This window comes from Galendromus occidentalis, unplaced genomic scaffold (genome assembly GCF_000255335.2).
Source record: "Galendromus occidentalis unplaced genomic scaffold, Mocc_1.1 scf7180000077453, whole genome shotgun sequence".
In the NCBI taxonomy this organism is placed as follows: domain Eukaryota; kingdom Metazoa; phylum Arthropoda; class Arachnida; order Mesostigmata; family Phytoseiidae; genus Galendromus; species Galendromus occidentalis.
Window position 1 is genome coordinate 550749 of NW_003805441.1, and position 12751 is coordinate 563499.

Sequence of the window (12751 nt, forward strand, 5' to 3'; positions counted from 1 at the left end):
GAAGAAGAACGATGACTTCGTGCTCGGGTCTCCTTCGTCAAAAAATGAGTCGGCTTATGCTGGTTGACCGGTCGACCATCGAGTTATCTTCACGTCACAGACTTTCGGCCAGCATCGTCGAAGACCGTCTCGGTCAATGCTCTGACGACGGTCATACTCTCGGTGATTATCCTCCTTTCGAGAATAGATATCGTCTCTTTTTGTGCTCTGCATTTCTTTTCCACGAACCTCGCTTCCTCTTATAGACGACGACTGGAGCCACTGCTTGACGTCATGTGCGTGAAGGAAATATCCCTGTAACAGTTTTTCTTTTCCACTCGAAACTTTATGCTTCCAATGGCCTGACCCAATAGAGCCCATGAGAGTTCAACAGACGCTTGCTCCTTCTCTGCATGCTGATGAGTTCTCTGGTAGATTTCTCGCTCTCTCGCCCACTTCCGCACTCTCGGACACGTGAACGAGACGGTTCCGCCGGATGATGTGCTCCTATTAAAACGGGCCGACGATTTCAGAAGATTGCTCCCCAGCGAAAAACTCATCTTTTTCCATTATCTGCAGCGGATTTGACAATCCGTTCATAAAACGTCCGTGATTTCCACGCGCTAGTAAAGGCTGAGAAGGCGGAGTCGAGCGACAGGTTTCTCCGAGTTTGTTCTTTGTAACGAAACCGATCCGCTTGCTGAGCATGGTCGAGCAACGAATTCAAGAAGTTGCTCAATGCAAGCGTCGGATACGTCCGTCAGACGCGAGCGGACCCGAGCACAGCTGCTTTCGGAATCTGACGTCAGAAATGAACTCGTCTTGTGCCTATGAGCTACGAGTGATGGACAAACAGGCAAACCGCTCTTCTGACGACGCCGACGTCACGCTGGAGAACGGCGACCACTGCCGGTGTTGGGTCCGAGAATAGAATCTATTCGATGGCTGTATTCACCGATTGTGACGAAATATATTTTTCTCACGTTTTTCCGGCTCTCGTGAACCTTACAGCTGGTGAATTAGCGAGCAGGAGGACGTTCTGCGTCAGAGGAACTTTTTTATTCGCTCCATAGCGGCTCGATCCAGCACGTTTCGGCTCCTGTCGGTCAACTCATCCCTCTCTACGTCGTTTCCCACCCTTCAAATTGAGTCTGACGAGACGAATGAGGAAATAATCGCCGGACTCAGCGAGGTGCCCATGGACGGGGGATATCTCGGTTCTAATGACGAGGTATAAGCCGTCAGAAGGCGTGTAATTTTTTCGAGCCTTCGGACACCCGATACCTGACATGGTCTCCCCGCCCCTATCCGAGAGAAAATCTGGGGTATGCGCTTGTAGCCAAACTTGTCAGGTATCGAATGCAGCTTCCGTACCGAAGGTACATATGTGAAAACTTCGGGAGTACTATCGGTTGAGGGTGCCTGTACCGCAGGCATCGGAACAGCCTCTGGAAGTCGCCAGTGCTGTGGTTGGTCACGGAGGCTCGCTCAGATCGATCCGACGATATGTAACCTTAGCTAGATGCGAACTCGACACTAATATCGCTCGTCGTTGAGGGATATCAGCCTACGACCGTCGGATGGCTGAGAGGCCGTAGCGGCAGAAGAACTCCATGAAGAAGGGCGTCCAGATTCTTCCTTCGTCTACCCTTGCGAAATTATTGCAAGAACTCCCCAGGAGATCATCGTCGAGAGAAGATCGATGTTGTCGACTTGCCTAAGTAATCATGCATCCGAAACCAGAAGGAACGATCGATGAATCCTAAGCGTCCGCAACCAGCCCATTACGAGTGCCGGTAAAGAAAGAAGGAAAAACCGGGATCGGACAAAATTGAATAATCGCTCCCTGAAACGCTAGCTATCTGTTTTCTGGGAGCGCGGGCGTGCCAGCGCGGCTTCGTTCCCGTGCGAAATGCTCTCCGCATACCAGAGAGCAGCGCACAGCTGAATACCTATTCGAGCCTCGATCGCTCGCTCACTCACTAGAGAAACAAAAAGCTCATAAGTTGAAGTAACGAGTCGCAGTATGGTAACAACATGTAGAGCCCACGTTGCTCTGCTGTAATTGACCGCGAACGAGCGCTAGGGCGAAACATCCGCGGTTGGAATGGCAATGCGACTCACTTAGCCCCTCTTCGACCAGTCTGGACGAGCGTATTTGTCTAGCGTTCCCGACGCACCTGAGACGGTGCTGGCAAGGCACGGACCGGTGCCGTCCAGTCCACCCGTGCTCGGACCGGGCTGTCTCGGGCGGTGTTGTTGCATGCATGTGGTCTCTCTCGCAGAAGTTGCTGTTCTTACCAACGACCAGCCGAGTTGCGGCGCTCCTCTCATCTCGATTCGTCCGCCGCCACCGTTGCTCTCACTCTAGCCCTTCTGGAGGCGCCAGACTGTCGCGAGCCAAGCTTGCCAGGCCTGCCCACCGCTGAAGCTAGAGCTGAGATATAGACGACGCTGCTCATCATGCTGGCTGGTGTACCATCGCCACCGCACAAACGCGGCGGTGGCGACGGCGACCACCATCACCGTTATGGGCCGCCGCAGCTGATCAGCCCGGATAACGAGTGAAGGAAGAGACAGAATGACCGTTCGTTCGGGTTACTGCAGTTGGCCCGAATGTTCACTTTGAGCTCAGAGGTCACCACTCAGCCTAACTCTCGCTCACTCGCTGGTGAGCGCCGACGAGGTGTCATGTTAACAAACACACGAGTCGGATTCGTGAGACAGCCGCTCCAAATGAGAACTCTTTACGGATCGCTGTTGGTCGCCAACGAGAAAATGAACAGCTCCCCGCGGCCGAGATTCCCGTGGATCGATCGATCGGACGGACGGACCGCTTGTTCTTTCATTTCAGAGGAAACGAAAGTTTCTCGCTCGAAAGTTCAAATCGATAAGCATTCTTTACCGTTTGCTGATTCGGAGAAAAATGTCCACTCACGATCGAAACGTAGAGCAAGTTCTTGACTCGGTCTGCAGGCTCCGGATGAGGTTACCAACACTCTGTGCCAAGCACGAAATTTTTCGTAATCGAAAACGAACTCGGCAGAGCCGTCGCGGCTGGCTGCGGTTCTCTTCGAGGACATTGAGAACAATACGGTCCCCATCGGGGACCCACCACCTGCTCGAACGGAATCGCGGCTCCTTCCCCCTCCCCCCACTGATCTTGGTCACAGCCGCGAGACCGCGTGGACGAGATTGGGAATAAAGGTATGTTTTAGTGCTCGAGTCTCCGTCTGACGTGAAGCACGGATCGAATCACTCGAATTCGTTCAAGCAGTTTATTTCGGTGATCGCTGAATGGAATTGCACCGAAGGAACGAAGTTTGTGACGGTTTCGCTTGACAAGATACTTCAACGTCCGCAACAGACAATGGTGAAGTAAATTCGAACAGAGAAGGGAGAAGGGGAGCCAAGGTGATTCAAGTGAGGGAACTCTGGTCCTGCGATTGGGAGCTGCTGTGGGGTAGTTTCCCTTCCTCCGGGGAGGATTGAGGACACTCGTGTAGACATCCTCGTATTGAGAGCGGAACGCGTCTTTTCCCAAGATAGTTCATCAGATTGTGGTTTCGACCGGAATTTCGAAACCAAGATATCGATTGCTCCAAGGTCTCGTCTTGGAAAAATAGGGAAGCCCGACACTTGGCAATGAGCTTTCGCGGTTAGGAACGTTCTCCCCGGATAGAACCATTAGGAATGAGATTCGTTGAAGGATAGCTCGACCCCGTCTGGCCTTACTTTCTGCAGTTCACTCGTCCGACCAGACGGTCGGGAGAAATGATTAAGGGCCTGATAACCTGCCTCTCACCCGCGTTTTTATTTTAGTTCTCCAGACTTTCGTCCAAGGGAAATCAAAGTCGCAGCTGAGATTTCTATTTCTAGAATGTACGGCCGGAAACGACTAGAATCAGGAGTGGCGGCTGTCAAAGATACGACACAATCTTTGCCAACTTTCCTCCCTCGGCCCTCCGTGTTCCTTCAATTAGGGAATGTGAGTCATACGCAGGCGTTAGAATGTTTCAGCAGTCGGAGAGCAGATCTTGTCGATGGTTGGTTTTCACGGGTTCGGCATCTTACACGAAATCCTGCCATTCAGACTTTCCCTAGACAGCATAACCGTACATTGCCTCCGCAGTCAAAGCAAACATAACTGTAGTCGACCTCTCGCCACCCCAATATTCCCGTCTCGAGACCAAAATACCGAACGATCGCCTCAGAACATTTCGCCTTCGTTGAGAAGCGACCGTTTGGTATGCCCGTATTAGCCTCTCTCACCGATGACCCCGAGCAGGGATGGTTAAGAGACGAAACACGGGACAGACAGACAGACCCACCGACCCATCGGTCGATCGAATTTTGCATTTGTCTAACCCGTATAGGTGGTCTCTCTGGGTGTCAGCACTGAGAGAGTACCCATTGATGACTAGGTACTCGAGACGTGATGTCTATTTACCTTGGTGGATGTCACTAACGGTGGATACGAGGGTCAGGAACGGGTAAAAAAACGATCTCTCGTAGACACGAACCACGACAAGCTTTCGATGCGGCTCACTGCTTGACGTAGAGCGGATCCCGTTCTTGTCAAGCTGGTCCTTAACCCTGAATTCATACCGGAGCGGAATGACTTTCCATTTTGGCTAAGTTCACTCAGGAGGTGAGCGCTTCTCAAGGTAATTTTATTTCCTCAAAGAGAACATTCACTGTTACTTTCCCACGCAGAGAGTTCCGTGAACCGAAAGAACGTTCGTGGTGACGGATTCCACTTTTGGCTGCTGCTGACGCAAATTTCTCGCCTACAATTAGTCTTCGGCCTCCAAAGTGTATTCCGTGCATGGAATCCAAGAAGGATAACTCACGCCGGTGGCAAAGGGTGCCAGTGGTCGAAGAGTTGTTCCGGCAGTGACGTCGAGTCTTTCTCTGATAAGATTTCCTTCTCCGTTCCATGGCCGAGGCATCTGTCTCGATTCGAGCCACTTCAGGCCTACGATACGTCAAGCGAAATCCGGTTTCTTCCTCAGAACCCATTCAAGCGAGTTTCGGAGAATCATTGGATTTCCGAAATGTCGAACCTTCGCGAAGAAACTCAAGAGCACATGTCCTGTATTTTCCTCGAGTGGGAGGAAACAGTGCGGTGAATCCGGACCCTCTGATAATAACCCTCTGGAGGCGGATTCGGAGGGATCGTCGGAGAGCAGACCGATTGAAGCATCCGCGGTTTCATAACACTTACTTTCTCTTTTTCTCGCTCGCTTCTTATGAAACGAATCTCAAGGCCTCCACGTCTTCTGTGGATATGTTCCCAGCTCGCAAGTTGGAAGCGCGAGAATGAATATTTTCTCCAATATCGTACTTTGAGGAACTGCCGTGCGATTCGATCAGACACCGTTGCTCCCGGGGTGTAGAGTTTCCATGCGGCGGCGCCGTCAGCGAGGCACCGATTCCCTCGGGTCGCACTATCGAAAGCCGGAATTCCCTTCGAATGTGTCGACGGACGCTTTGAGGAAACGGAGGATCTCGATTCTTTGTTTCACCGATTCAGTCTCGTACAAGACGACGCCGACGGCGTAAACCGAGCCGTCTCTCGACCGTAGCGTTTATAGTAACAGTGAGCACTAGAATCTGCTACCGCTCGAAGACTCTGTTGAGCACATTCTCTTTTAGATAGATTCCGATCGCGTTACTCGACGACGGCCCTGAGCAGACGAGCGACCGTTCCGTTTGTTCCTGTTCGGTCTAGCGAAGCACGCTTCGGGGGGCGAGGAGATGCACGTGTTCTGTATATATCCACACACGAACGGCAGAATAGGCGTCCGAGAGGCGAATACGGAAGTCCCGGCGTGATTGGTACTTTGTTGCACTTGGCTGACTGACTGACCGACTGACTGACTGACTACCCAACTGCTTGACTGAGTTGACGACTGACTGCCCGTTCGCACTTCTGCCACAGCCGCACGCAGGAGGTCGTTACACGATATTCGAACTCGCTCGTGGACTGCTCCGCATGATTCGGTGAGAATCATACCGAGTTCTTCTCTCATCCGGCCGGAATTCGTGGATCCTCCAATTCCATGCAGAGATTTCGATGCGAACTTAAATCAGAAGATAAAGTTCGCTCATCAGCGGCTGAACCCGCAATCTTCTCCCTAAGCGGGTGGTGCGATTTCTGCGATCGGACGCTCCTTCAGAAAGCCCGACCCGTCAGTGCCGTACATGTATGCCCTTCGATTGCGAAACATGAATCCTCTTCTCAGAATCGAGATCCAGAAACGGAAGCTTGGAAATTCAAATTTGCAGGAATCCGCTGGCTAATCAGCATGTACGCTTGGCAATGAACTCGGAGCTTTCCAAGAGAAAATCATCGCACACAGTACTCCCACTCCCAAAGAGCACTGCATTCCGATTCGAATATGGGCAGAAACTCAGCGACCGTGACATTTCCAGCGGAGCGATACGAGAACAGATGGTGGCAAACAGTCGAGGGAGTCGATCGATCCAAACTCTGACTGACGACGAGACGTCGTTGCCGTTATTGGAGGGATCTCGATTCCGTTGGTCGTCTGTCTGAATCCTCTACATGAGACGAGAAGACTGGAACCGCGGACGTCCCCCCTCCCGTTCGAATGTATAGGTGTCACAGATCGCTGCTGTCGCTGTTTTCGGGCCTTTCCTTCCTTTCTAGATGCAGAGCAGCCAGCTGGAGCAAATGTTCTTTCGCGCTCGCCAGACGGCCCGAGCTTGGCGCCCCCGGTGGCAGACTCGAGAAGGTTCCCGAAGGTACGGGCTGAGCTTGCGGAAGTTGCTGACAAACTAGGTGGGAATTTCCATGCTGGATCGATCCTCCGTCAACCCTGACTCATTTACCAAAGGTCGACCTGTTGACATTCGTGTCGTGTCGAGATCACACGCTTGAAGGTCACGAAGCAGGAGCTAGGGTCTCTGGTCTCTCCTTAGGACCTCAGAACCGAAAATCACCGTTTACTCGCGGCATTATCCATTCTTCCCTCAGGCCGCGAACAACGCTGTTCGCCGCGGCTCTACGTTTTTCTTCAGCTAATTAACGTCGAAGGCGTTCAGACCGGCAGTCATATCGGGTCTCGAACTCTAGGAGCCCGCTCCGAAGCGACAGGTCGCGGAAGCTTCGAAATTTTCGCGCGGTCTCGCCGGTACCCTCACTCGCGTCAATGACCTTGAGACTGGAAGGCCTTGAGCGAGGTTATTCGAAGTCGCATGCTGACTCCACGTCGAACAGTGATGCCCGGGAGCAGATCCTAAATTTCTGGAGCGGCGGCGAACGCCGGACCTCAATCAGGCGATGCGCTCACTGAATTCCAACAAAAGCGAGCATCGCCTTGCATGGGTCGTTTATATTCCCGACACTGCTCCTGGAAGCAGGCGGTGCACGTGGAAGCGGGACGAGGGACCCTGATCTCGAGCGACCTTGAAATGCTCCCCGTGCATTTCCCGAACAGAAGTTGTGCCCTCCGGCCGCGTGGCCGGGGTTTGGAGCGCTGTTCAGAGCTGAGCAGGCTCTTCCAAGGAGAGCACATTAAACTAGAAAGCAATTTGCATACTATACGAGACCACTCGGTCGGCCTCCACATCATCATCAGCGCGAAGCTCTGGGTGGAAGGGGCCGCTTCCATTATCAACCCTCGTGCTTATACTTCCTGATTAAAGGAGAGATAAATATACTTCGGTTGACAATGTTTTCGGATGCTCCATCATGAACATGTCTGGCAAAGTTCGGGAGAGAGTCGGTGAGGACACCCTAAGTACAACAACATCCCCACGGAAATCATTAGGAACTTCTATCCCGGCTTAAGGTTCCTCATCCAATAGCAGGGAGCGAGGCTCTTCCTGAACGAAGGTTGCACACGTCGAGCGAATCTACTTTGGGTCCATCGCAACCGGGTAGGTGCCAGACGTGTCGTGACCGATATCATCAATACTCCTCGGAACAGAGCCTCAATTCGAGGCATTTTCGGCCTTTTTTCCGCAAGGTCCTTCCCTCGATTCTGCCATCCAGTGAAGTGTTCCGTTATTTTTTATCGTCGATGCGTGATGCGACGATTCGCGGCGTCGTTAGAGATACCTCACGTATTCTCCGAGCGGTACCAACACCAGAATTCCGTTACGAAATTGATCTTTGCGGAGCGTCGTCCGATTCTGATGTCTCCGCGGCCCGTGAGCGTTCCTCGAATTTTCCTCCGGATCGCATTCAACTCGTCTCAGGCCGACGCTCGGGCGTTGAACCGAAGCGATTACAGAGAGGGCATAGAAGTTTAGACCTAGCAGAGAAAAATACCCGAGAAAGGATTTCCCACCGTGCTTCCCTCGCGCGCCAGAGACCTGAATCATCGTTGTTCGGCCTTTTCCACGAAAATGGACGGCGAGACTTTCCCCGCTCGACGTTACAATCGTCGTCCGATATCTCGGAATATGCAGGAACACTGTCCGATCACGTTGCCTCGTCGGGCGCGGCTTCGGTACTTGACGCCAGGAGCGCTTCCATTGCTCTTCTTGACGTTCGTCCGATGACTCCGGTGCCCGTTTTCGCATCTCCCTACGGAGCACTGGGCTAGTGGGTTAAACCCTCACCGGAAAACTTTCACCGGCATCGAAGCCCCGGAATTCCCCTCTTCAACAATGGAAGAGGGGAACAAACTGCGCGCCGAGCTGCGACTCCGCTCGACGTTGCATCACCATTCTGCTCCAGCGCGGCCAAAACCATCACCGCAAACGAACGACGGACCGACGAGCCAAAGGACGGACGGACCGACGGACGGATCCACGAACCCGATCGCCCGCCGCTTCATTCATCCTTGCACTGCAATCGGCGGGAGCCGAACCGTTTGTCGCCGAAAGCGAGAGTTTTGTGGAGCTCGGCGCCGGATCGAGCCGCTGCTGGTGCCGCCGCCGCAGCCGCCGCCGCCGCTGGAAGTATCGTTGATTGCGGGCCGTTCGATCGCGAACTCAAACCGGCATTTGGCATCGACTCAACTTTCGTCCACAGGTTCAATTTAGGACCGGTCAGCAAGCCAACTAAGCTCACGATATTTACGTACGCGAGGAACATTTCTCTGCTCCGGAACATTTTGTCTTTTTTCTCGTGTCTGTGACGATCCCGCTAAATTCGGAAATGAATTTGGAATGCGGGAATAAATTCCCAAAATGAAAGATTGCGGGCCTAGGGTAACTCGCGGACTATTGTTCTTCCTCGCGGGCTCTTCGAGCGATTCGAAACTCGCGACCCGAAGCGAGGAGCCCTTGCCGCATTCTCCGGTCTCGCACGAGTCGACTCGGCTCTCCGGGTAGACCGACTCGACCTCACTCTGAATGAATGAGTGTAACTCTATAGTACGCTAAGCGCTCTCCACTTCACAAGTCAATGGCTCCGGCGTTCACCGGAGACTTTTTCCCCTCAACAGTCAAGCCTGAAATCCCGTTACTTACAATTACTCTGCTCCTCCGGAGACTGGGGTCCGTCGTCCACAGTGTTTTCATTAGGTCCCAGATCATCGAATTGGAACATCATCTCCTCGTAAACTCCGATAGCTGCGGCGGCCATTTCGAGGTCGTGGGAACGTTCACCAATGGATAGCGAAAATCTTCGAGGACTTAGCTTCACCGAGCAGCTTGCCTAACTCACTTGAGGAGACAGCAACAAACAACACGAACACGGGGAACGGTCCGCCTGAGCAGCGTCCGCCGCCGCAGCCGCATGCCCTAGGGAAAGGGAACTCGCTGAGAAAGAGAGCGCTCGGTGGTAAGGGATGGGACTCCCCGTCATCATCATCGCCACCACAATCAAAATCATCATCATCATCGCGGCTAAGGTGTTGGTTGGGTGGCGCAAAATCGCAATGCGGTCCTCCACAGCGACTCGTTCCCCCGTATGTAGAATGGTCGGTCGGTCGCCGCTCCCACCACGGCTGTCCGAGAGTCGTAGCTCGAGATAAGAGGAGCTCAACAAAAACGAATTCTCGACCTCCAGACACACATCTGTCATACGATTCTCGGGGAGCGCTGCATTGTGGGACGGCCAACGAGTATTACCCGTATTCCGCACGAGGATGGTCGCGCGAATGCAAATTTGTGAAGCCATGTTTTTGTTTTCAAATCGATAGCCCCCGACCAGATGGAATCATGTTAGTTTGAATCCGCTCACATTCACCAGCTCGCTCTGATCCGCCGGCCGGCTCAGATTCTTCGATGGACACTCTCGGAGGGAATTCCTGTTGATCTGAAGCAGCGCTCCTAAACCGAAAAACGCTACCCCGCGGCTATTATATTGAATTCTTGAAGTACGACGGGATTCCGTCGTCAAATGTTCCCGATCCCCCCCCCCCATGTGCGGCTCGGCGTGAGAAACGGAAATAGCCTGTGGCACTGTGGTGACTTGTTCCTAGCTAAGGCTTTTCGGGCTGAGCTATCAGCTCCGGCCAGTCATCGGGGGTGACTCTGGAGTTTCCGCGGTGAACACCATGATTTTGGATTCTCGCGAATTTTTCGTGGAGTCCGCCCAGGCGTCCCACAAAGTCTCCGCGGACATCCGTACGGAGCGGTCTGCAGCCCCATTCGAATGGACGGCTCCTCAGGCGAGACAAGGTCGGCGTCGTTTTACGGACCGGAGGTGGCGATGCGAAACTGTGCAAATCACTACGAGCACTTGGCGTTATGCCGGCACTTTACTTTCAGGAAGTGGATCAATCGGACTAGGGAAGCTGGCGCGGAAGATGAGAATAAAAAAAGTCCCAAAAATCATCTCTGGAACCTTCAGCGCTTTGTTCGCATCAAGGCTCACCGATCACAGTTTCGACGGATACGAGATCCGCACGAGCATGATGGTCTGTTCTCCGAGTCCAGAAGGATTCGCTGCCTCGCTCGCCATTCACGCATCCTTCTTCCGACTGAATGCAGGAGTCGCCTCGGAAAGGGTTCTGGGAGATTCTCGAATTCTCGATCTCCACAAGCCCGATCGCGAGCATTTTGTGTGAGTTAGCACGAATGAACGAGAGCATCGCTTCCCGCCAGGTAGGAGCTCGTTGGGGTGCCCGGTGTCATCCGATCCTCACATCCATGTACACTGGCGTATGACACAGCGCGTCCTGGTAAACTCCGAGGGATAGGATCCCCTCTGCCCAATATTCTCATGATCTTTCCGAGGCGATCCCTCCGGGGAATTTCCGGGCTGCTACACTAGCTGTAGAGATCAATCGATATTCGGGAATTCGGGCATAGATGTTCATGGTTCCCCAACATTCCTGAGAGGCATTCCATGCCATCGCATCAAATTCTAGTAATCAGGGTCGTATGGTACCTGTCCCATTGAGAATCGCGTTGAGCGGCTATCGTGAATCATGACTCATTGAGAGACATCCTTCAGGCTAAATCATTCTGTATAGGTGGATCGCTCTGTTTCCCTCTAACATCCGTAAACGGCATTTCGTGAGCGTATTACTCATGTCGACGAAACGCAATGCCAGAACATGAGATCATGAGTGTGGACTCACCCGCGACAGCTCATTAGAACGCGCACCTAAATGCCACCTCAGTTCGATTAAAATTGCCGCTGAATAGTCAATAGGTGAGGCAGTCCCTACATCAATCCCAGGTTTGCATTCTCCTAAAGAACATGATCGTAGGTCTGAAGCCGGCTGCCGCCCGCGCTCGCTCTCGGATACTGCGAAGTTTTCCAATCAGAGGAGCTCCACGGTACCCGACCGTCCCTTGAGGTTTCTCGCGCAACGAGGAGCAAATATCCGATGGCCCAGACTCCATCGAGCGTTTCCCATTCGGATCTAGGTATGTATATGTACCAAGCTGTGCAACATATGTGACTCGAGCTCTGTGGCGAGGATTTGACACTGACAGAATGATTGAAGAAACATGAAGGAATTTTACGGGACACTGCCGAATTAATTCTTTCGAACCCTCAACCTCCCCCCCCCTTCGAGCTCCCAGAAGACGCCGTCGATAGAGGGACATCGCCAAGAGAAGAAATGCGAGTGTGATCTACGACCTTCAAGATGGAGACAGCAATGGGGGATCGTCTCTCCGATCTTCGAATCCGGCCGCCGATGATTCAGAACGGCGGGAAAACGAGCTCACTCCCGATATCGCCTCGTGGGCAGTTCCGTCGCAAGCGAAGTCGACTCCGGGCCCCGGCATGCCAGGAGCTCTTCTCCGCGGCGAGTAGATTTATTAATAAATTGAACTCCATCAGAATTCCACGCCCCCCCTCCCTTACACTGTCGTAAGTTGAGAGGATGGAGATACCTGACGGTTCATTATGATTATCATTCACACATATAACGAAGCGGAACAGATGATTCTGCAATGAGCGTGCTCTTCTTAGAGCTGGTTCAGATTCGGAGCTTCCTCTCGCTGGACGGAGTCGTCGTGGACACAAGCTAACTAAGCTGATCCTTGTAACGCTACGCCTGTTATTTGGTATCGATGAAGCCACTCTGACGACTGTTTCCCATTGCCAAACCTTGTGAACAGCTGCGTGCATATATATCTAGATAGACAGATGATATCCTAATATCAGAGCTTGGGCGGCCGAGCAAACAGGCAGGGAAGTGAGCAGGCAGGCCGACGGCCAGCAGACAGGCGAGCGCGTAAGCGCTCGGGTAGACAGCCGGCTATTATATCAAACTAATCTTGGCTAATCGAGCGCGGGTAGACATTTCGGTCAGCTCCCGCTTGATCGCGACTCTTATATTGGTGTCGACGCTGACGCCGGCGCCGTCGTCAATACTCGATGGTCTCC

General features: G+C 52.9%; 1 protein-coding gene across 1 annotated transcript in view; it reads right to left on the bottom strand.

Moving 5' to 3' along the window:
* Positions 1-9650, bottom strand: part of Pino (protein pinocchio) — a 32243-nt gene extending 22593 nt beyond the window's left edge. Inside the window, exon 1 of the mRNA XM_018639760.1 lies at positions 9430-9650. Within this exon, the coding sequence (XP_018495276.1) occupies positions 9430-9544 (115 nt within the window). The 5' untranslated portion in view covers positions 9545-9650. The remainder of the gene's footprint in view (positions 1-9429) is intronic.
* Between the last annotated feature and the right edge of the window lie 3101 nt (positions 9651-12751).